Raw genomic sequence first — 21,529 nt, 5'->3', positions numbered from 1 at the left:
TCAAAATAGTATAGACTCTTTGTAAGTGTAAACATATATAGTTACATGAGTTGTTTTGTTTGTTCCTGGCTAAGCTGGATTCCAAATTTGGATCCCAAATTTCTACTTGGTAACATAATAAAAAATGTCTTACTACATTTTCAATAGACACATATTTTCTAATATTAGAAATAAATTAGATTAAGATATTTTGAAACATCTAAATTTTGTTTACATTTATACTATATAAAGAAAAAAAGGAGGATTACAGAAAGAGAAAAAGGAACTTACCTTTTCTTCTGTCTTCTACAAGAAAACTTCAAAAATGTTTATTTTTAAAATTGGAATTCAGTTTTTTCAAAAGGAAAAATAAGATTGCATTTTATGGGAAATCACGTTTCAAGAAAAGGTAAAATATTAGTGTATCAACCACAAGGTGGTGCTATAATTCCACACTAGAGCTGATAAAAGCTGATGTATTGTTCTTTCAAAACTGGAGTTTTATAAATGCTCTCCTGTAATTGATAAAATAAAGCTAACAGGATTCATTAATTTTGGACGTACTATTAAAACTTTGCTAAATTCAAGGTTATATTCTTTAATAGGCTAACATAAAAAGCTGAGAGTTTTAAAAGTCTAGTGACAACATTTGTTGGGATATTAAAAATACTTTTTCAAAAAAGTTATCTGTTCACCAGTGAAAATCAAATTAGATATATGTATTGAAAACAGATGAGTAGGATACAATGAGATGTTCTATATGATAAAAAAGAAAAAAAAACCTTTTTATCCTTCAAGTTTCCTGAGTATTGCCTAGGATTATTAGTATATTTTTATTTACAAAGTTTAGAAGTATACTATGTAATAATTTCTAAAATGATTTTCATTTTCTCTTGATTTAACTTCATCTAAGATTTTTACTATTCGAAAATATTTACAACTTCCATCAAGAGAAAAAAAGATTTCACTGTGCATCTTCTGACAGCCACCATCTGCATCTGTGCTGCTGGTCTTAAAATGTGTTATACACCGGGGAACTTAAATACTCAACACATCTCTCAAAGTGATCTTTCAGAACCTTTTCAATACAAAAAGAGAATCATACCCTGATTCTCAGTGTTAATTGGAAAGGTATTGCTGCTTTTTGACTAAACATAAAACAGCTGTATTTTTTAGCTTTAATTTTCAATGAGCATTTTTAACTTTTCACTACCGCTTATTCGTTAGCACAGATGGCAAGATGGTATGTATGAGAGCCTCTTGGGTACAATATGCAAGTCCTAGCTGGAATGTTTCCAACAGGATGTAAACTATGGTTCTCAAGTCTGTACTTTAAAAAACATATTACTTAGCACATTGCCAACAAATGTCAACACAAAAATACAGTGCTTGCTGTAATGACTTCATTCTGTAAAGGTAATGTACTGAAACATAAGTTTTTCCTAAGAAAAGTGAAGGAGAGTAAAGCAGTATAATCAAAGCTCAAAAATAATATTTATTCAATAATGAATGAAAAACTTATATCAAATGGAATTCAAATTCTTAATAAAAATTGCAGTATATTAAAATTATATAGATTCTTAAAATATACAACATGTACAGTAGTCAAAGTTCTAGAGACGTTCATGCAGGAAATTCTACAATTAGTGACTTGAGCATTTCAGTAACTCTGCTGTTTCTTCAAACCTGAAATAGAATAAACAAATGATATGTTACATAAATAAATGATTCATAATGAAGAATACGATTTAAATTGTTAAGAGTATGCTTTTGAGTCTAAAATAAATTTTAATATTTTCCCTACTTTTAGGCACAGTTGCTATTAATAAACTTAAATATACCATAGGAGACAAAAAATAGTCAATTCTTGAAGCATGAGTTATTTTAACACTTCTCACATTTCAAAATATTAAGTTTTTAATATAGTAGGTTGAATAATATTGTTATAAAATTTCATTTTGTGTTTCCTTTGAACTGGTCTTTAAAAAATACCAGGTGTAATGTCATTTGAGCTAAAGTACTGTCAATAGTATTACTTTATCAATAACTTACTGAAAAAGATGCTTTAAACCATTTATTTATATATTTTTAATATTTTGATAAGTCAGTTATCAAAAAAAGATAGCTTGATTAACTATCAACCCAAAATATCTTTGCACTCTTTAATCCACAGTTAATTCCATTAACAATGTTTTATACCACTTCTTGGAAACCAAAACAGTGACTCATCTCACAAACACATAATTGTAGGTGGATTTATTATCCACTGGAGTCTTGAAGGAAATTCCACACCTGATTGAGACCTTTAAGGTTTGAAACACATGCACATTCTATATATATTGTAATCCAATACAATTCCCTACAGAGAAATTAATTTCTGTTGCCCCTTTCTGTTACTTACATTTTTTTCATCCTTTCCAATTTCTGGATTGTTGTTTCCTTTAATTTAAAAAGCAACAAATTTAGGCAATTTCTCAAAGTAAATTATCCTCAAAGACGGACCATGAATATATAAAACACAGTCTGAAACATTGCATCGATTATTGTTACTTATCACAAAGAATTTTGATAGATTAAGATTTACATAGTTTTGCTTTTTCCTGATAATAGCATATACAACTAAAGTGAATGCTTGCTTATTTTCTTGACCTTAGAAAGGAGATCATCTGTACAGCTGTCAGTTTTTCTTACCTCTGAAGTCTCTTTCAAACCACTGTAAATAACAGTTGAAGCTCTGGGAGTTGAATCTGTTTCTGTACTATAACCAGAGGACAGAGGAATATTTGCTGATGCTTCCACTTCGCTTTTTCTATCTGAGAAGAAATAAGTTTTATGTCACCTTTTCCTTTCACAATAGCATCCATGTCCATAAACTTTAATTACAGATGGAAGAAAAATAAAGATTATCATAAAATGGCTACTGGTATAGTATTCTTTCAAGAAACTGCCTACATGTGAAGAATCTAAATGGTATAAAATGGCTACTAAAAATGGCAAAAGGCAGCTGGGCATAGTGGCACATGCCTATAATCCCAGTTATTCAGGAAGACTATGCAGGAGAATTTCCAGTGTGAGGCCAGCATAGGCAATACAGCAAGACTGTCTAAAAAGAAATTGCAACAGATAATATTATCTTTATCATGACACAATCAGTGTGAATAAATAGGTAAGTTCATAATTTATTTTTAAGCCACTGAGGCATACATATTCTTTTCTTAAAATGGTAGTATTTATAGTAAATAATAAATGCTCAGGAATTTGTCATGATGCTTTTATCATGAATTTGTTTAATAAATATTTTACAATATTGTTCTGTGGCAAACAGAAACTTCTACTACTACTAAAACTTGACAATATATACGTTTAAAGAATCAAGAAACATCCTTATCCCAAGTTGATACACATGAAAAAAACAATGCGCAAAATTCATGATCCAGTTTTTTTCTAAATAAAAAATTTTAACATTTCGGATATCCTGATATCATTAATTTGACAAAATGATGGCAAATTTTTCCTACAATTCAATCAATTACGGACCATTAGAGACAGTACATGCCCCACCAAGTCAATCCTATAGTCATACCCCATTATGTCAGAGTAATTCTGATTGCAAAGATAAGGGAAACAACAACAAAACAGGTGTCCATTTGAACTGATTTAAATAAGATAGTTTTATCGTAAGCCTTTATTGACAACCCCAGTTCGGGAACAAAATATTAATAGAGGAGGACTGAAACAACTATAAGACTTCAATTTTTATCTCAAATGGAATCACCATCTCTTTTGCCTACTTCTTTTGTCACTTGCTCCCTTTCTCTGCTTTTGTCTATAGAGTGGCTTTCACTGTTCAATCATCAGCATGAATTTGAATAAAATGGCCATCCTAGTCCAGGCCCAACATTATTTGGTAATGAGTAACATGAAGTTATTCTTGAGGTCTTAATTCCAAATTCTAAGAGAGAGAATAGAATTTGGCTCAACACCCTTTGGATTGGTATTTGCTGGGTTATGTGTCTACTATTGATCCAATTAGCTGAGCCTGAGGGTCCAGAGCATATGGTACAACTTTGAAGACTAGAGAGATCCATATTTTTTACCAGGGACTTTGAGCAATAAGTAATTTTAAGGAATAATCTAAAACTAAGCAGGCATTGTATCTACTATGCCCTAAATCTTCTATTATTTTCTATGGGTAGAGATAAGTATACTCTGACAGTATTGATGTTATTCCCCAAAGAGCAAGGATTCCTAGGAAGAGGATACAGGACTGGGAAGATGGAGATATCAGGGAGTAAAGGAATGGCTTTTCTGCCCCTGCATTTTGGGGCCTAAAGGTATCTAGCCTTGTTCAAGGGTGTGTTTTGTGATGGAAGGAAACTGGTATTATGCAGGCTGGGAGGCTATTCAGACAGATCTCCCCATGGGGATTACAAAGGATATACAGTGCAGCATACAAACACCAGGCACATTTCATAGTCAGATGAGTTAAGTGCATATTACTTTCAGTAACAATTTTTCTTATTGCTTTCTTGAACCTTTAGTAAAGTCTTGTTTAAACATAATTGTTTCTTAGCCATGTTGTAGGAAATTGAGAAAAGAATTCAGTTCAGATTGCAAAAGAAAATGGAGAGCAGTGACCCATGACACCAGGTCCCAGAAGTCAGTCATTAAGAGCATTTCAGTAGTGATTGCTAAGAGATCCCTCTGAAGAAAAGGAAATCTAAGGTACAGGACACTAGATCTTCTAGACAGTTCTCCTTACATGACCACTAATCTTTTGACTGTCAAATTTGGAGTATTATTACCTTTTACCAGTAAGGGAACTAGCTGCACCCTTTACTATTTAATAATTTGTCAGCAAATACTTCCAAATCAAGGACCTATGTGCATATCCAACCGGTTTCTGAATCTTAAGTATTCTATACATATTATATTCAAAAGTGAACTCATTATTTTTCCCAAATCTTCTCTTCTTCCTGAATTCCCTATTTTACTAAAGAGTACCAACTATCTGCTCAAATATGAGTAAGTAGTCAATCTTAACTTTTCCTCTCTCCTTCACTCCTTCTTCAATCAGTGAATGAAGTAATATCTTATTGATAAATAAAGTCTTTCTGATTTGAACATCAAATTATTTCCAAAACGTATTCCCTGCTCTTTATCTTCATGATTGTTGCCTTAGTTCAGATATCTGTTATTCTTCTAAAACAATGACCAATGAACTATTCTTAAACTACTGTCCTTGTCAACCCCAGTTCGGGAACAAAATATTGTCCGTCTTATATTCTACTAATCAATCATTAAACTACTGTTATGACACAAATTGAGGATATTAACCTTGCCCACATGTACCCCTCCTTCTAGTCATACCAGAACAAACCATACCCTTTTGTGGTGTCATACTTTAATAATATGTTTTACTTCTATGGGGGAAAGGCCCAAACAAAAAACAAGACAAAAACAAGACAATCAGCCCTGACACTGGGGTAGCCTAAACGGCAATTAACACCTAAATTATTGTAGTCCCCATAAATAATATGAACACATTACAATTTCTTTAAAAGCAATATCACATAAAGTCATGAAATAGAAAAACCAAAATCAACATAAAACCACTGTCATTTCTGAGGAGACAAAAGCATTATGTAACCACAAAAATGACTAGATATAGCCCTTTCTCCACTAACATGAGTACTTCTTTTCCATTGAAAATTTCAGCTCAATTTCATTCTTATCATCAAATTGCCCCTGCTTCCTGACAACATTCAAATCAGAAGAGCCCTCACTTTCTTAAATCCTCTAAATAAATAAATTAATTAAATGACCCAAGCAAAACTCAATCCTTAAAAGGTTCTACTACTTTACTTTTACTGAGCTGCCTTACAGTTTTCCACGAATACTACACTTTTGATAAAGGGAAACAAATCTGGAACCTCATGGAAATCCTTCCTGATGGAATAATGATTCTATGACTAGACTGGTAAATTACTGCTTTCTGCATGCAAATGAAATCAAACCTTATGTTTTCAAGCATCATGTAAGGAAAAAGGTGTTAAGGCTTTATAAACTGGACTCTTTAATTTATCTAGATTATAAACTATTATACACGTATTTGCCTCATTCATAACCTAACATTCATTTCAGACAGTGTTCTGATATAGGCTTAGAGTATATTCTGTAATAATAATGTTATTAAAAAACAGTAAGCCGGGGCTGGGGCTCAGTGGTTAAGCACTTGCCTAGCACGTGTGAGGTATTGGGTTCAATCCTTGGCACATAAATTAATAAAATAAAGGTACTGTGTCCATCTAAAACTAAAACAATATATTAAAAAAAAAAAACAGTAAGGCTCAATATGCAAATCAAATTTTAAAAAGTAATATTTTGCAAAGAGTACATTCAATATTCTTTCGATGCAGAAATATTTGAGCTTCACGAGATATTATAGATATATTTTCTGTCTGCTAGAAAGACAGATCAGAAGATAATTTTTGTTTTCACTACTCTTAGAGTAGTGCTATGATATTTGATGAATGCATGAATAAACGAAAAAAATCAATATTTTTACCAAATCTGAAAATTGCAGTCTATAATGAATTTAGCACCTAAAATAATATGTCAGATAATTATATTTAATAACTTAATCACTAAAATAGTTCTCTGTGATGATGAAATTGGCATGTTTTTTCTCCAGAAAAACATGGTGGCGGGAAGGGAGTGAGCTGCCCCGTGCCCTGCACTGACGTGCCGGCAGATCTCACCTAGTCGGAATACTCCATCTCTGAGAGTGTTAGAGGACCCCTATTCAGCTGCTCTCCACAGAAATCCCCAGCATTGTGAACCCACAAGGGTCTCCGGGCGTCAGCGCTGGAATAGGACACCTGGTCTTGGAGCAGGACCCAAAGCCTGAAGTTCCAGCCCACTCAAGACTTGACGAGAGCCTTAGCAGAATCACCTATCAACACATCTGCAGATGGCCAAGACATCACGCAACTCCCACATAAGTCACTCGGCTGCTACCTACCCTCAGCTCAACACCATCGCCCTGCTCCCCAGGCTCCCCCCACGTCACCAGACACCCCATCACTGAAACCACACCACTGCCATCTTGACTCAACATTCTCGCCAAATTAGCTGGGAGCAGTTCCCAGATCAGATATCGAATGGCCAGGTACCAGGTTTCCAACCTTCCCCCTTCCCCAGTGGCAGTAACCCAACACAGTAGCTGCCTAACACAGGTGTGCAGTGCAATCAGGGAGCCGCCCACAGGAGTCCCCAGGGTCAGAGTTTCCTCAGTTGAGAACTGCTAGGGGAGAGGGAGACAGGGCTAAAGTCTGGAGCCTAACAAGAGACCAGGAACTGGGAAATCTCCAGGCAAGAGAGGGAGATAGTACCAGGCGCTCAAGTCATACAAGCAGTCCCAGAAAGAGACCCGTGAGGTGCAGTCTTTCTGCAGGGACTAGAGGATACCACTCCCCACATCCAGTTGCCCTGTGCCAGGACTAGTCTTCCCACCCTGGTTACCTCCACCATCCAGAGGGCAGAGACACCAGGTTACAACAGTCTTCCCCACCTACGGTATGAGGAGAGAAGCAGGAAAGATGCAGATCTCTAAAGCTAGCTACAACCCTAGTTTCTTCCTTCGAGTTGTTTGTTTGTTTTTTCTTTTCTACCTCTCTATCCTCCAGCCCTCACATCCCCAACATATGTGAAACCAAGAACTTTGCATAAAATAGGACTTTGAGGACTGAGTCATCTGAATAATATAATATAGAGGTGTTGTATATGCCCTTTTTTTCTTTTCCCTTTTATTCTTTCCCCTTCCAAATTTTAGTGTTTTAACATCTGTATTTTTCTAAATACATGTGTGTTTTATATACTCTATTGTCATCCCACATATTTGTCTACCCTAAATTACTTCCTGTTTTTTCTCTTGCTACTAACTCTCTTCACTAGATTTCTCCTTCACAATTCCTAAGATATTTTAACTCTATATCCTCACATCCTACCTCCTCAGCATACAGTCATACACCTGACCCCCAGTTTATTGTCCACCATCAGAAGCTGTAAACCTTTTTACAAAACTACTGGTTATATTTTAGATAATAATTGAATCCAACATTTCTATACAGCGAGACTAAACTGTAAACGTCTTAATAACAACAAATTGTTCATAGGTGGTATACTGTTGATATTGGGATCTGTTAACATTGTCCTTCCCCACAAAGGAGAGGTCTTGGAACCCTACAAGAGCACTACAAACCTATAGGATAAACACAATAAGAATCTAGACCCACAGAGCTGAAAAGGAAAACACATGAGAAACATGAAAAGACAAGGGAAGAAAGTGTCCCAAACAAATGAAGACACCACTTCAATAGAATCAATGGTACTCACAGCAGAAGAAATGACATAGAAGGAGTTTAGGATGTACATGGTTAAAATGTTCTGTGAACTCAAGGAAAATATAAGAGAGCTAATATAGGCAGTAAAATATCACTTCAACAAGGAGATACATAAACAAATACGGGATGCAAAAGATCACCTCAACAGGGAGACAGAGGTTCTAAAAAAAAAACCAAACAGAAATCCTTGAAATGAAAGAAATAATAAACCAAATTAAAAGCTCAAATGAAAGCATCACCAACAGAGCAGACCACTCGGAAGACAGGAAATCAGACAAATATATAATCTTGAAAAGAGCATAGACCACATAGTGATAATGGTAAGAAACCAAGAGCAGAACATTCAAGAAATATGAGATAGCATAAAAAGACCAAATTTAAGAGTTATTGCGATAGAGGAAGGCATAGAGGTCCAAACCAAAGGAATGAACAATCTATATTCAATGAAATAATATCAGAAAACTTTCCAAACATGAATTGGAAATCCAAATTCAAAAAATCTACAGGACTCCAAATGTACAAAATCACAACAGATCCACACCGAGGCACATTATAATGAAAATGCCCAATATATAGAATAAGGAGAGAATTTTAAAAGCCATAAGAGAAAGGAATCAGGTTACATATAGGGAAAACCAATTAAGGTAACAGCAGATTTTTCAACACAGACCCTGAAATCTAGAAGACCCTGGAACAACATATATCAAGCTCTGAAAGAAAACGGGTGCCAACCAAGAATCTTGTATCCAGCAAAATTAAGCTTTAGATTTGAAGATGAAAAAACCTTCCATGTTAAACAAAAATTAAAAGAATTTATAGCTAGAAAACCAACACTACAAAACATCATTAGAAAAATATTCCATGTAGAGGAAACAAAAAACAACAATGAAAATCAGCAGAGGGAGGTAGTAGCCTAAAGGAAAAACTAATCAAAGAAGAAAATCAAGTCAAGTTAAATAACAAAAATAAACAAATATGGCTGGTAATACAAACCATGTCTCAATAGTAACACTGAATGTTAATGCTTAAACTCACCAATCAAAAAACATAGGCTAGCAGATTGGATTTAAAAAAAAAAAAAAAAGACCCAACAATATGCTGCCTCCAGGAGACTCATCTGATAGGAAAAGACATACACAGACTGAAGGTGAAAGGTTGGGAAAAATCACACCACTCACATGGACTACGGAAGCAAGCAGGGGTTTCCATACTCATATGAAATAAAGTGGACTTGAAGCCAAAGTTAATCAAAAGGGATAAAGATGGACATTATATACTGCTCAAGGGAATCATACACCAACAAGACATAACAATCACAAATATATATGCCCCAAACAATGGTGCAGCTATATTCATGAAACAAATTCTTCTCAAGTTCAAGAGTCAAATTGATCACAACACAATAATCTTTAACACACCTCTCTCACCACTGGATAGATCTTCCAAACAAAAGTTGAATAAAGAAACTATAGAACTCAGTAATACAATCAGTAACTTAAGACTTAACTGACATATACAAAATACTTCAACCTGCATCAAGCAGATATACTTTCTTCTCAGCAGCACATGGATCCTTCTCTAAAACAGACAATATATTATGCCACAAAGAAACTCTTAGCAAATACAAAAAAAGTAGATATACCACCAAGCATTTTATCAGATCATAATGGAATGAAATTGGAAATCAATGATGAAATAAAAAATAGAAATTACTCCAACACCTGGACACTAAACAATATGCTACTGAATGAACAATGCATTGCAAAAGACATCAAAAAGGAGATTACGCCAACACCTGGACACTAAACAATATGCTACTGAATGAACAATGCATTGCAAAAGACATCAAAAAGGAGATTAAAAAATTCTTAAAGGTAAATGAGAACATAGGCACAACATATTGAAATCTCTGGGACACCATAAAAGCAGTTCTAAGACGAACGTTCATTGCATGGAGTTCATTCCTTAAAAGAAGAAAAAGTCAACAAATAAATGAACCTACTTTACATCTCAAAGCCCTAGAAAAAGAAAAACAGATCAAAAGCAGTAGAAGGCAAGAAATAATTAAAATTAGAGCTGAAATCAATGAAATCGAAACAAAAGAAACAACTGAAAACTTGACAAAACAAAAAGTTGGTTCTTTGAAAAAAAAAATAAAATTGACAGACCCTTAGCTATGCTAACAAAGAGAAGGAGAGAGAGAGAACTCAAATTACCAGCATACATGATGAAAAAGGTAATATCACAACAAACACTATAGAAATACACAGGGTAATTAAAAATTATTTTGAAAACTTATATTCCAACAAAACAGAAGATATTAAAGGCATCGACAAATTTCTTAAGTCATATGATTTGCCCAGATTGAATCAGGAAGATGTACACAATTTAAACAGACCAATATCAAGTAATAAAATAGCAGATGCCATCAAAAGTCTACCAACCAAGAAAAGCCCAAGAGTAGATGGATACACAGCCGAGTTCTACAAGACCTTTAAAGAAGTACTAATACTTCTTTAAACTCTTCAATTTATTACAGGGAATAGAAAAAGAGGTAAGACTTCCAAACTCATTCTATGAGGTCTATATCACCCTTATTCCAAAACCAGGCAAAGACACATCAAAGAAAGAAAACTTTAGACCAATATCTATAATGAATATAGATGCAAAAATTCTCAATAAAATTCTGGCAAATCGAATACAAAAACATAACAAAAATATCGTGCACCATGATCAAGTGGGATTCATCCCAGGGATGCAAGGTTGGTTCAACACAAGGAAATCAATAAATGTAATTCATATTCTCAAAGATAAGAATCATATGATCATCTCAATAGATGCAGAAAAAGCATTTGACAAAATATAGCACCTCTTCATGTTCAAAACACTAGAAAAACTAGGAATAACAGGAACATATCTCAACATTGTAAAGGCTGTCTAAACTAAGCCCCTGGCCAACATCATTCTAAATGGAGAAAAATTGAAAGCATTCCCTCTAAAAACTGGAACAAGACAGGGATGCTCTCTTTCACCACTCCTATTTAACATAGTCCTTGAAACATTGGCCAGAGCAATTAGATAGACGAAAGAAATTAAAAGGATATGTATAGGAAAAGAAAAACTTAAACTAGTACTATTTGCTGACAATATGATTCGATACCTAGAAGACCCAAAAAGCTCCACCAGAAAACTTCTAGAACTAGTAAATGAATTCAGCAAAGTAGAAGGTTATAAAATCAACATCCATAAATCAAAGGCATTTCTGTATATCAGTGACAAATCCTCTGAGAGGGATATGAGAAAAACTACCCCATTTACAATAGCCTCAAAAACAAAACAAAACAAAACTTGAGAATCAACTTAATGAAAGAGGTGAAAGATCTATACAATGAAAACTACAGAACCCTAAAGAGAGAAATCAAAGAAACCTTAGAAGATGGAAAGATCTACCTTGCTCTTAGATAGGCAGAATTAATATTATCAAAATGACCATACTACCAAAAGTACTATACAGATTTAAGGCGTTTCCGATCAAAATCCCAATGGCATTCCTCAGAGAAATAGAAAAAGCAATCGTAAAATTCATCTGGAAAAATAAGAGACCCAGAATAGCTAAAGGAATCCTAAGCAGGAAGAGTGAAGCAGGTGGCATCACTATACCAGACCTTAAACTATACTACAAAGCAATAGTAACAAAAACAACATGGTATTGGCACCAAAACAGACTGGTAGACCAATGGTACAGAATAGAGGACAGAGAGACTAACCCACAAAATTACAATTATCTTATATTGGACAAAGGCGCCAAAAACATGCGTGGGAGAAAAGATAGCCTCTTCAACAACTGGTGCTGGGAAAATTGGAACTCCATATGCAACAAAATGAAATTAAACCTCTATCTCTCACCATGTACAAAACTCAATTCAAAGTGGATCAAGGACGTAGGGATTATACCAGAGACTCTCCGTCTAACAGAAGAAAAAGTAGGTCCTAATCTTCATCATGTGGGAGTAGGCCCCAACTTCCTTACTAAGACTCCTATAGTGCAAGAATTAAAAGCAAGAATCAATAAATGGGATGGACTCAAACTAAAATGTTTCTTCTCAGCAAAAGAAACAATCTGTGAGATAAATAGAGAGTCTACATCCTGGGAGCAAATTTTTACTCCTCACACATCAGACAGAGCACTAATCTCTAGGGTATATAAAGAATTCAAAAAGCTAAACACCATAAAAACAAATAACCCAATCAATAAATGGGCTAATGACATGAACAGACACTTCTCAGAAGAGGATATCCAATCAATAAATAAATATATAAAAAGAATGTTCATCATCGCTAGCAATTAGAGAAATGCAAATCAAAGCTACTTTAAGAAATCATCTCACTCCAGTCAGAATGGCAGCTATTATCAAGACAAACAACAATAAGTGTTGGCGAGGGCTGGGGATGTGGCTCAAGCGGTAGCGCGCTCGCCTGGCATGCATGCGGCCCGGGTTGGATCCTCAGAACCACATACAAAGATGTTGTGTCCGCCAAAAACTAAAAAATAAATATTAAAATTCTCTCTCTCTCTCTGTCTGTCTCTCCTTCTCCCTCTCTCTCTAACTCTCTCTTTAAAAAAAAAATAAATAAGTGTTGGCGAGGATGTGGGGAAAAAGGCACACTCATACATTGCTGGTGGGACTGCAAATTAGTGCAGCCAATATGGAAAGCAGTATGGAGATTCCTTGGAAAACTTGAAATAGAACCACCATTTGACCCAGCTATCCCTCTCCTGGGTCTATAACCAAAGGACTTAAAAACAGTATTCTACAGGGATACAGCCACATCAATGTTTATAGCAGCACAATTCACAATAGCTGAACTGTACAACCAACCTAAATGCCCTTCAGTAGATGAATGGATTAAAAAATGTGGCATATATACACAATGAAATATTACTCAGCAAAAAAAGAGAATAAAATCATGGCATTTGCAGGTAAATGGATAGTGTTGGAGAAGATAATGCTAAGTGAAGTTAGCCAATCCCAAAAAACAAATGGCGAATGTCTTCTCTGATATAAGGTGACTGACTCATAGTGGGGTAGGGAAAGAGAGCATGGGAGGAATAGACGAACTCTAGATAGGGCAGAGAGGTGGGAGGGGAAGGCAGGGGGCAGGGGGTTAGCATTGATGGTGGAATGTGATGGACATAATTATCCAAAGTACATGTATGAAGACATGAATTGGTGTGAACATACTTTATATACAAACAGATATGAAAAATTGTGTTCTGTATGTGTAATAAGAAGTGTGATGCATTCCACTGTCATGTATTTAAAAAATAAAAGCAATTAAAAAAAAGAAAAAGAAATTGGCACGTGTACTAATTAAATAGTGGTTAAGAGAAAAGAAATGATTGCATGCATTCAAATTTGTCATTTGATAACTGTGTGACCCTTGGTTACTCAATCTCACTGTACCTCAGTTTCTTAATCTATAAAATATCAATAATAATAGTATTTATCTTGGGTAGTTATTTTGAGAATTAAATCAGTTAATAGGTAGAATCGTGCCAGGCACACAGTTACCACTGTAATGTACTGTTGTTATTATTATATACATAATAGCTAAAGATTATACTATATACCAAACTTTATACTATATACTAAACTATATACTATATAACAAACTTTACATATACTAAAATTTAACTGCACAATGAATTCTCAATTGTACAAAGTATTTCTCCTACAAATACAATTTAATCATAGACATAAAATAAAAACATGTCTTTCAAGAACAATGGAAGAATCAAAAGAATAAAACTGTTGTTGATGCGATGTAAAACTAATTAAAACACATTTTTAAACATTTTAAAAAGAGCAAAAAAAAAAGCTGTTGCTGAAAAACACAAATCTTTATCCAAGCTGCTCCATGCAGCTCAGTTACCCTGATAATATCTTTGTGAAGGCAAGAGACATGGGAAAGATCTGTCACTGCTGTCACTAATTTTAGATCTTTCTTCTTTTGCTGCTATCAGTGAACTATTCAAATGCAAAGTTTTCAATACTTTACAGATTATTGACAAATGTTTTCTTCTTTTACATATATTATTTGCATTCAAGAATGCTACAAAAGTTTAAAAATTAAAAATGCTAAAGGTCTATTTTGTTAATCTAGAGTGACAAAAAGAACAAGATGTCTCTAAGGTTTGCAACTATGTACACTGGAATTTATTCACCCAACTATGTTACATGAGATGTTACATGAGATATGTAAACTGGCTTCTCAAGCAATCCTTAGTTTCAGTAGTTTTTAGGTTCATTATTTTCTTCTGGAAGCTTTGTGTTTTCTTTAAAAAACAAGGCTTGAGAATACTAAAATTACCAAGTACCTATGAAAATTATTTTTCTGAAAATCCCTTGTTATACCACCAATAATAATACTATTTAGGGACTTACCAAGAGTCTGAAGATCTACATCACTACCAGAAGCACATTCTTCACTCACTACATTTAAGTCTATATATTCATTCTGCAAAGTATAGTTATAAAAATTTAGAATAAAATGAAAAGAAAAATGTTTTCATTTTATATTCTTACTGCCATGTATAAAATATTAAGAGAACAATGTTAAATAATTTAAATTATTTTATTTTCAAAGCAATATCTAAGTATTTGTAGGCATTAGAAGTATCTTTCAAATGTAGAAGCAAATTTAAGCTTCTTGAATCTACCAACTTTATTTTCTATGAAGAAAAAACAAAACAGAATTGAATTCTAAATAATAGAAACAAATTTCTCAGTTCCAATACAACAATGGTAAGTTCAGTTGTTATTTCTATGAAATTCACAGTAGAAGTTATTAAGTAAAAAAAGAGTTGATTTTTCATCTTCTTCAAATATTGTACTATTAAGAGATTAATTTCAAACTTTTTATAAACAAAATCAAACATATTCTTACCTCATTTTAAGTAATTTAAGTATTTTTAACAACTTAGAGCTCAATTTACAGGTTTTCCAGATTATCCTACTTGATAAAGAGAAAAATAATAGCCACAGATAAAACAGGCTATATTTAGACAGGACTTCATTCTAAGTAAACATTTTCTCATTACCTAAATACTCTCATATTTAAATTTCCAACAGAAAACACACCTAATAAAAAATGCTTTATTATATCTGAGATATTCTAGACATACTAAGGAAAAATACCTTTTTGGACAAAAGCAATTCTGTTTCAAGAAGAGTGACACGACTCAGAAGATTAGTCCAGGTCGTTTCATCTACCATCACTTTTCCTTTCATTGCTTCTTCCAAACAGTCTAACCTTTTCTCTATGGAAGGCAACTTATTAAGCTTTTCTTGGCATTCAGCAAGTATGGTCTGTAGTGCAGTAATCTCGAGGTTAACTTTTACATCCTAAAATGATTAAAAAGATTAATTTATAAGTTGAAATTCCTTTAAAGTCAATGTATTCCCATTTTCACCATGTTATTCCAATAGTTAGGAGAGGCAGTACAGCAAGAGTCAAAAGAACTATCACTGGAAGGAGACTACTTGAACACTTAAGTTAGTTCATCTCAAATATGAGATCTCACGTCTCCATTCCCATCTAAAAAAAATAGAGCAACAATAACTATTAACATGGTTCCTGTGAGTGAATCTACATAATGCCCTTAAATAATACAAATGGTACAGTAAAATTTCTACTAACAATTTCTTTTAACAAACAAAACTAAGAGGAAATGACCAAAAATGACATTAAGTGCATTGAGATTATTCACTGTGCCGTATAACAGGGAATAAGTCAAATGGCTATCTGGTATTTTTTATAAATGCCAATTATATATTAAGATGTACAGAAATCGTATGACATAGATGAAGAAAAGAAACAGATATTTTAGCAAAAGCAGTAGAGATCATATACATAACAGGGTCCACGGCAATAAAGGCTAATAGAAATGGTAATCTAATAGAAAAAAAAAAATAGCATGGATCCAGAGAGGAAAATGAAAAGACAATGAAGTGCCAAGCTTTTCCAATCACCAATATAGGAAAACAAGTAGTAGGCAAACTCCACTGTACAAAGTGTTATATTTTATCTCACTAGACTATAAATTTTTTAAATTTTTTTATTTGTTCTTTTTAGATATACATGACAGTAGAGTATAATTTGACATACTATACATACATGGAGTATAAATTCCCATTCTTGTGGCTACACCAGATATGGAATTACACTAGTCATGTATTCATATATGAACATAGGAAACTTATGTCTCATTTATTCTACTGTCTTTCCTAGTCCCATCCCCACTCTATTCCCTTTATTCCCCTTTGTCCAATCCAATGAACTTCATTCTCCCCTTCCACCCCTGACACCATGTCTTCTTATTTTTTGCATTACTCAGAACATTTGTCCAAAGTCCTAAACACAACAACAAATAATATCAGTTTAATTATATTTAGTATGACTCATTACTACATAATGATAACATGAGTAATATGCCATCATTAATAATTCAAAAGGCTAGAAATATGGCAAAGTTTAAATACTGAAACAGTCAAGGTTATCAAAAGAAATACTGGCATTTGATAAAGAAGTCTAACATTCTTACTTTTTGCTCATCCTTGATTTCAGGCACATTTTCTTCAGGAATGTTTATTTCAGAAGGCTTTAAGCTCAACATATCAAATGCTTCATCAGTATCTGCTACTGAACTTGTTGTAGCTTCAGGAATGTCAACATTATCTTCATTATACAGGTGACGAATCACCACAGCTTTCTTCTGCATAAGAAAAATATGTAAGAAATACTTTAATGGTTGTACTCCCATAGTTATTTCAAACAACACATGGTCATTTTGCAAAAAGAATACCTGATCTTCCTTTCAAGATTTAAAAAATCTTAAATCGCCATATATAATATAATGTATCAAAATACTATAAAATATTATTCTTACAATATTTTATGTGTGATCATAAAACTGTGGTTCATATTTTTAAAAGGATTCTATTTTAAAACATTTCTATTTTAGAAAAAAATTGAAATATTTATTTAACGATCTTTAGATTTGTTTGAAAATGTCAGGAAGAGTTACTGCAATAAAGGTGAAACTAGATTAGCAAAAAATTGGTAGATTTTTGAAATGAGGTAATGGGTACTTTTATAAATGTTTAAAGTATTCCATAATATAAAATGGTATTTTAAAAGACCTGACAAGAAGAACTAGGTCCAACAATGCATTTATATAGGGCTCTTTTGCCTACTTACTTTCCACAGTTTGCATATGCACTAGACAAACTTAACATATGTGACAAAATCATGAATAGCATTCTGCATAAAGTGCTGTGAAGGAGATAATTTGCTTTAATACAGATTCATATTTTGCCCATAAACAAACAAATGTACTTAAGATTCTAACTTTTCTAAATCTTAGAATTTTAATATTTATTCAAATTTCTGATGATTAATTATTAATTATGTCAGACTGAAGATCTGACATAAATCATTAAATTTTGATAGATAATGAAGAAAACTAAGACAATAAAAAACAAGTCTAGTGTATTGAAATTTTACATTTTTCTGTTAGGATAATTTAGATTACCCTTCAACCTACACATTGAAATAAATTGAAAAATACATTTAATTATATCAAATCATATTTAATATCAAAGTAATAAGTACTTATTAAATATGCCCAATACTGTGCTAAAGCACAGTGAAGGTAAAAAAAAAAAAGTGGTATAAATCCCTGTTTACTAATGTTCTAGTTGGGGAAGGATATATGATATAAATCATTTAACAGTAAGAAAATCATAAAAAACTAACAAGAGTTAGAAGACTTAGAGATGTGTATGGATGAGAACTACGGGCAGTTATTCAGAATACACGCCTCTTAGAATTCCTTTACTGACATAGCATAAGAACCTATTCATCTGGCATACTAGCCTTCAATCTCAGAAAGTTTTTGCCAGATAGAAGACAGCTGAAAGCACATATATAATTAAAAAATAATACTTTGGTTTAAATATCTCTTGGAGATAGAAAAACTATACTTCTAAATATACTGGATACACTTAGGCATAGGTGCTAAAAGTAGTCAAAAACTGATATCAAAACAGAGAAAATATTAAAAACACCTACGTTTAAAACAACCAAAATCCAATTCCAAATTAGGAGATTATCAATCATTATATAATCAATACTCTTAATTGTAAAATCATCAATGTATGTAAATTTATCATCATAACCTCCACTATAATTAATGGTGGGCTCTTCATATATTCCCATTTTAGGAAGAACAGATACATATAATGAAGAGTAGATGTAGATAACTGCATAATGTAACTTTAAATTGCCAGTATTTTATCTGGGAAATGAAGCAGAATTTGAAAACAGAAACATAAGGCTTATTTGATTTTACATTGCTATTCTCTTCTTAAAACTTCAGAAACGTTTCCCAAACAATATTTGGTATATGAAATAAACATCCCTACATTGTAGTATTTGACTCAAAAGGTTCACCAGAGCCAGGCAGAGAAATGAATCATGTATGTCATATTCACCATACAGATAACTCTTTATTAAATTATATGACATGTTTTTTTTTCATATTTTCATACCTTTCCTGAAGTCAGAAACCTGCCAGTCGTGACATCAATGCTGACAGGTTCTAAAAGTGCTTTCTCATTGCTTGAACAAGGTTCTGACTTACCAGCAATGCTTTTCTTTCTTTGTTGTGATGGAGTCTAGAAACAAAATGATATTAGACATAATTACAGCTGGGCATAGAGGCACATATTTTTCATCGCAGTGACTTGGGAGACTGAGAGCAGGAGGATTGAAAGTTGAGGCCAACCTCATCAACTTAGCAAGAACCTAAGCAAATTAGTGAGACCTGTCTTAATAAAATATCTGGGAATATAGCTCAGTGGTAAAGGGCCCCTAGATTCAATGTTCAGTACCAGGGGAAAAAAAAAGGCATTGATTACAAATTTTCTGTGAAAGAATAATGTATACTTAATTTCACTATCATATAAATATTCATATATAAATATATCTAAAAATAATGAGACTCTAGAAACTACATGTCTTTTAAAAACTAAGAAGTGATGAAAATGCACTATCTTTGAACTGTTGGTTTAGGACTAGCAGTTCCAAGTTACAGGTGTATAAAAATAAGTGACTAGTATTTAAAGTAAACATGAAGCTTTATAAGATTACCCAAATCTGTGAATAATGTAATAACTGTATTATGCAACAACTGGCTATATAGGGGCTTAATTTTATACATTAAAATGTTGGGTCATTTAGCATAAGTTAGCATCCAAATCTATTCACAGAATTACCTTGGTAAGACTACTTAATTCCTTGTGCTTCTTCATCACACAATTCAAAATATCACAAGTAATTTGGATTTTCCATTCTGCGAACCCACATTGAATAAATTGCTTTTTTGTCAAAATTGGTTTATAATTAAATTGATCACGAAGAAGCTGAAAAGAGGAAAAAGATTCTGTAATGGAACCATTTTCTTCTTTAATCCAAAATGATAAATGGCTACTAGGTCAGGAGATAGCTATCTTCAAGAGGACAAGAAAGACTAAGTCATTAATGAATGCTATTACAGAAATTTATAGAGCTAGTGTGAGTCATGAGAGGCATCCATGTAGAAAACAGACAGCTAGAGGGCTGGGGAATGTAGCTCAGTGGCAGAACCCTTGCCCTAGTATTGCCTAGAATCCCTGGGTTCAATCCCCATTACAGCAAAACCAACCAACCAACCAACCAGGTGGCTAGTTCAAAAATCTTCGTAGGTACTAGAAAATCTCCTTAGTTCATTAAAATACCATGTTACCATACTAGATGTCAGAAAATCATAGTTCCATTTGTTTATAATTCTATTACACTTTTAGACAAGTCAATATGTTTTTTAAAAATATTTATTTTTTAGTTGTTAGACATAATATGTTTATTTTATTTATATGTGGTGCTGAGGATTGAAGCCAGGGCCTCACACGTGCTAGGCAGGTGCTCTACCACTGAGCCACAACCCCAGCCCCAAGTCAATATGTTTTTTGATCTCAATTTCTCATTTGTGAACAGACTAGACCAGTGGTTCTAAAGTTGTAAAGTTCAGATAAGTGACATCCTAATATTTCTTACAAATTCTATTTACGCTTCTATAGGAGCTTTCTGGGGTTAGAATACATATAAAAGCTCCCATTCCATTAAACGCAACTCTATTGTTTTTTAAAGGTAAGATCTAATAAATAGGCCTCACCATAAAAAAAAAAGTTTTAAAAAAACACAATACTTGAGAAAAAAATAAATGATTAAAAATATTTTTAAAATTAAATTCAATATACATATAGTAGAAATGTAGATATTAGATAAATATAAGACAAGGTCTTAGACCTCAAAGAACAAATTACCTCAAAGTTTCAGTTCTTATGCACAATTACATTAACTCATAATTTTATGAACTACAAATTTTTACTGAATGTAATTACATTTACCTCTAAGTTCTGCCAGTGTATCAAATTCTACTAACATTTGATAGAAAAATGGCAAATGATAGTCAGTGACTAATGTTTATAGTTGCCATAATTTATCAGAGTAGGAAACATTCACAGTCACAAAGCAAACTTGAATTGCATTTTGATTTCCATAGGGTATGCATTTTAATGTCATGAATGAGTATGAAATATTTTGTCAATTATATATGCTACATACACAATCCAGGACTGCAGAACATTTTGGTCAATGATGTATGACAGTGGTCCCAGAAGATCAAAATGGAGTTGAAGAATTCCTATTGCCTAATATTTTTACTATGCCTTTTATATGTTTCGATATATAAATCTTTATTTTGTATTACAATTGCCTACAACACTTAGTACAGTAATGTGTTATATAACTTTACAGCCTAGGAATAATAGCCTATACATATACCTTAGGTATGTAATAGGACATACCATCAAGGTTTGTGTAAGTACACTCTATGATGTTTGCATAATGACAAAATCACCAAACAACACACTTTTCAGAATATCCCCATCATTAAGTGACATGTGACAGCATCTAAGGAATTATTATTAAAACATTATTTTTTTAAATCATTTAATAACTTCTAAAATATCATTGTTTCACCA

At 33.0% G+C, this 21,529-nt stretch overlaps 1 protein-coding gene across 7 annotated transcripts in view; it reads right to left on the bottom strand.

Moving 5' to 3' along the window:
• Window positions 1-1,454: 1,454 nt before the first annotated feature.
• Cep44 (centrosomal protein 44) overlaps window positions 1,455-21,529 on the bottom strand; it is a 35,620-nt gene continuing 15,545 nt past the window's right edge. For 3 of the 7 annotated variants that reach the window (XM_076853670.2, XM_076853672.1, XM_076853671.1), the window contains 8 exons: window positions 19,724-19,870; window positions 18,998-19,123; window positions 16,990-17,160; window positions 15,584-15,790; window positions 14,831-14,903; window positions 2,671-2,792; window positions 2,381-2,418; window positions 1,455-1,665 (listed from right to left, as the gene is read on the bottom strand). In XM_076853670.2, coding sequence (XP_076709785.1) covers window positions 1,623-1,665; window positions 2,381-2,418; window positions 2,671-2,792; window positions 14,831-14,903; window positions 15,584-15,790; window positions 16,990-17,160; window positions 18,998-19,123; window positions 19,724-19,870 — 927 coding nt within the window. In that variant the 3' untranslated portion in view covers window positions 1,455-1,622. The remainder of the gene's footprint in view (window positions 1,666-2,380; window positions 2,419-2,670; window positions 2,793-14,830; window positions 14,904-15,583; window positions 15,791-16,989; window positions 17,161-18,997; window positions 19,124-19,723; window positions 19,871-21,529) is intronic. The other 4 variants (XM_076853674.1, XM_076853673.1, XR_013091175.1 and 1 more) reach the window with 4 other exon arrangements.

This window comes from Callospermophilus lateralis, chromosome 4 (assembly GCF_048772815.1).
Source record: "Callospermophilus lateralis isolate mCalLat2 chromosome 4, mCalLat2.hap1, whole genome shotgun sequence".
NCBI classification, from domain to species: domain Eukaryota; kingdom Metazoa; phylum Chordata; class Mammalia; order Rodentia; family Sciuridae; genus Callospermophilus; species Callospermophilus lateralis.
Note: the sequence above shows the minus strand (reverse complement) of the source record. Positions and strands in the feature narration are given on the sequence as shown.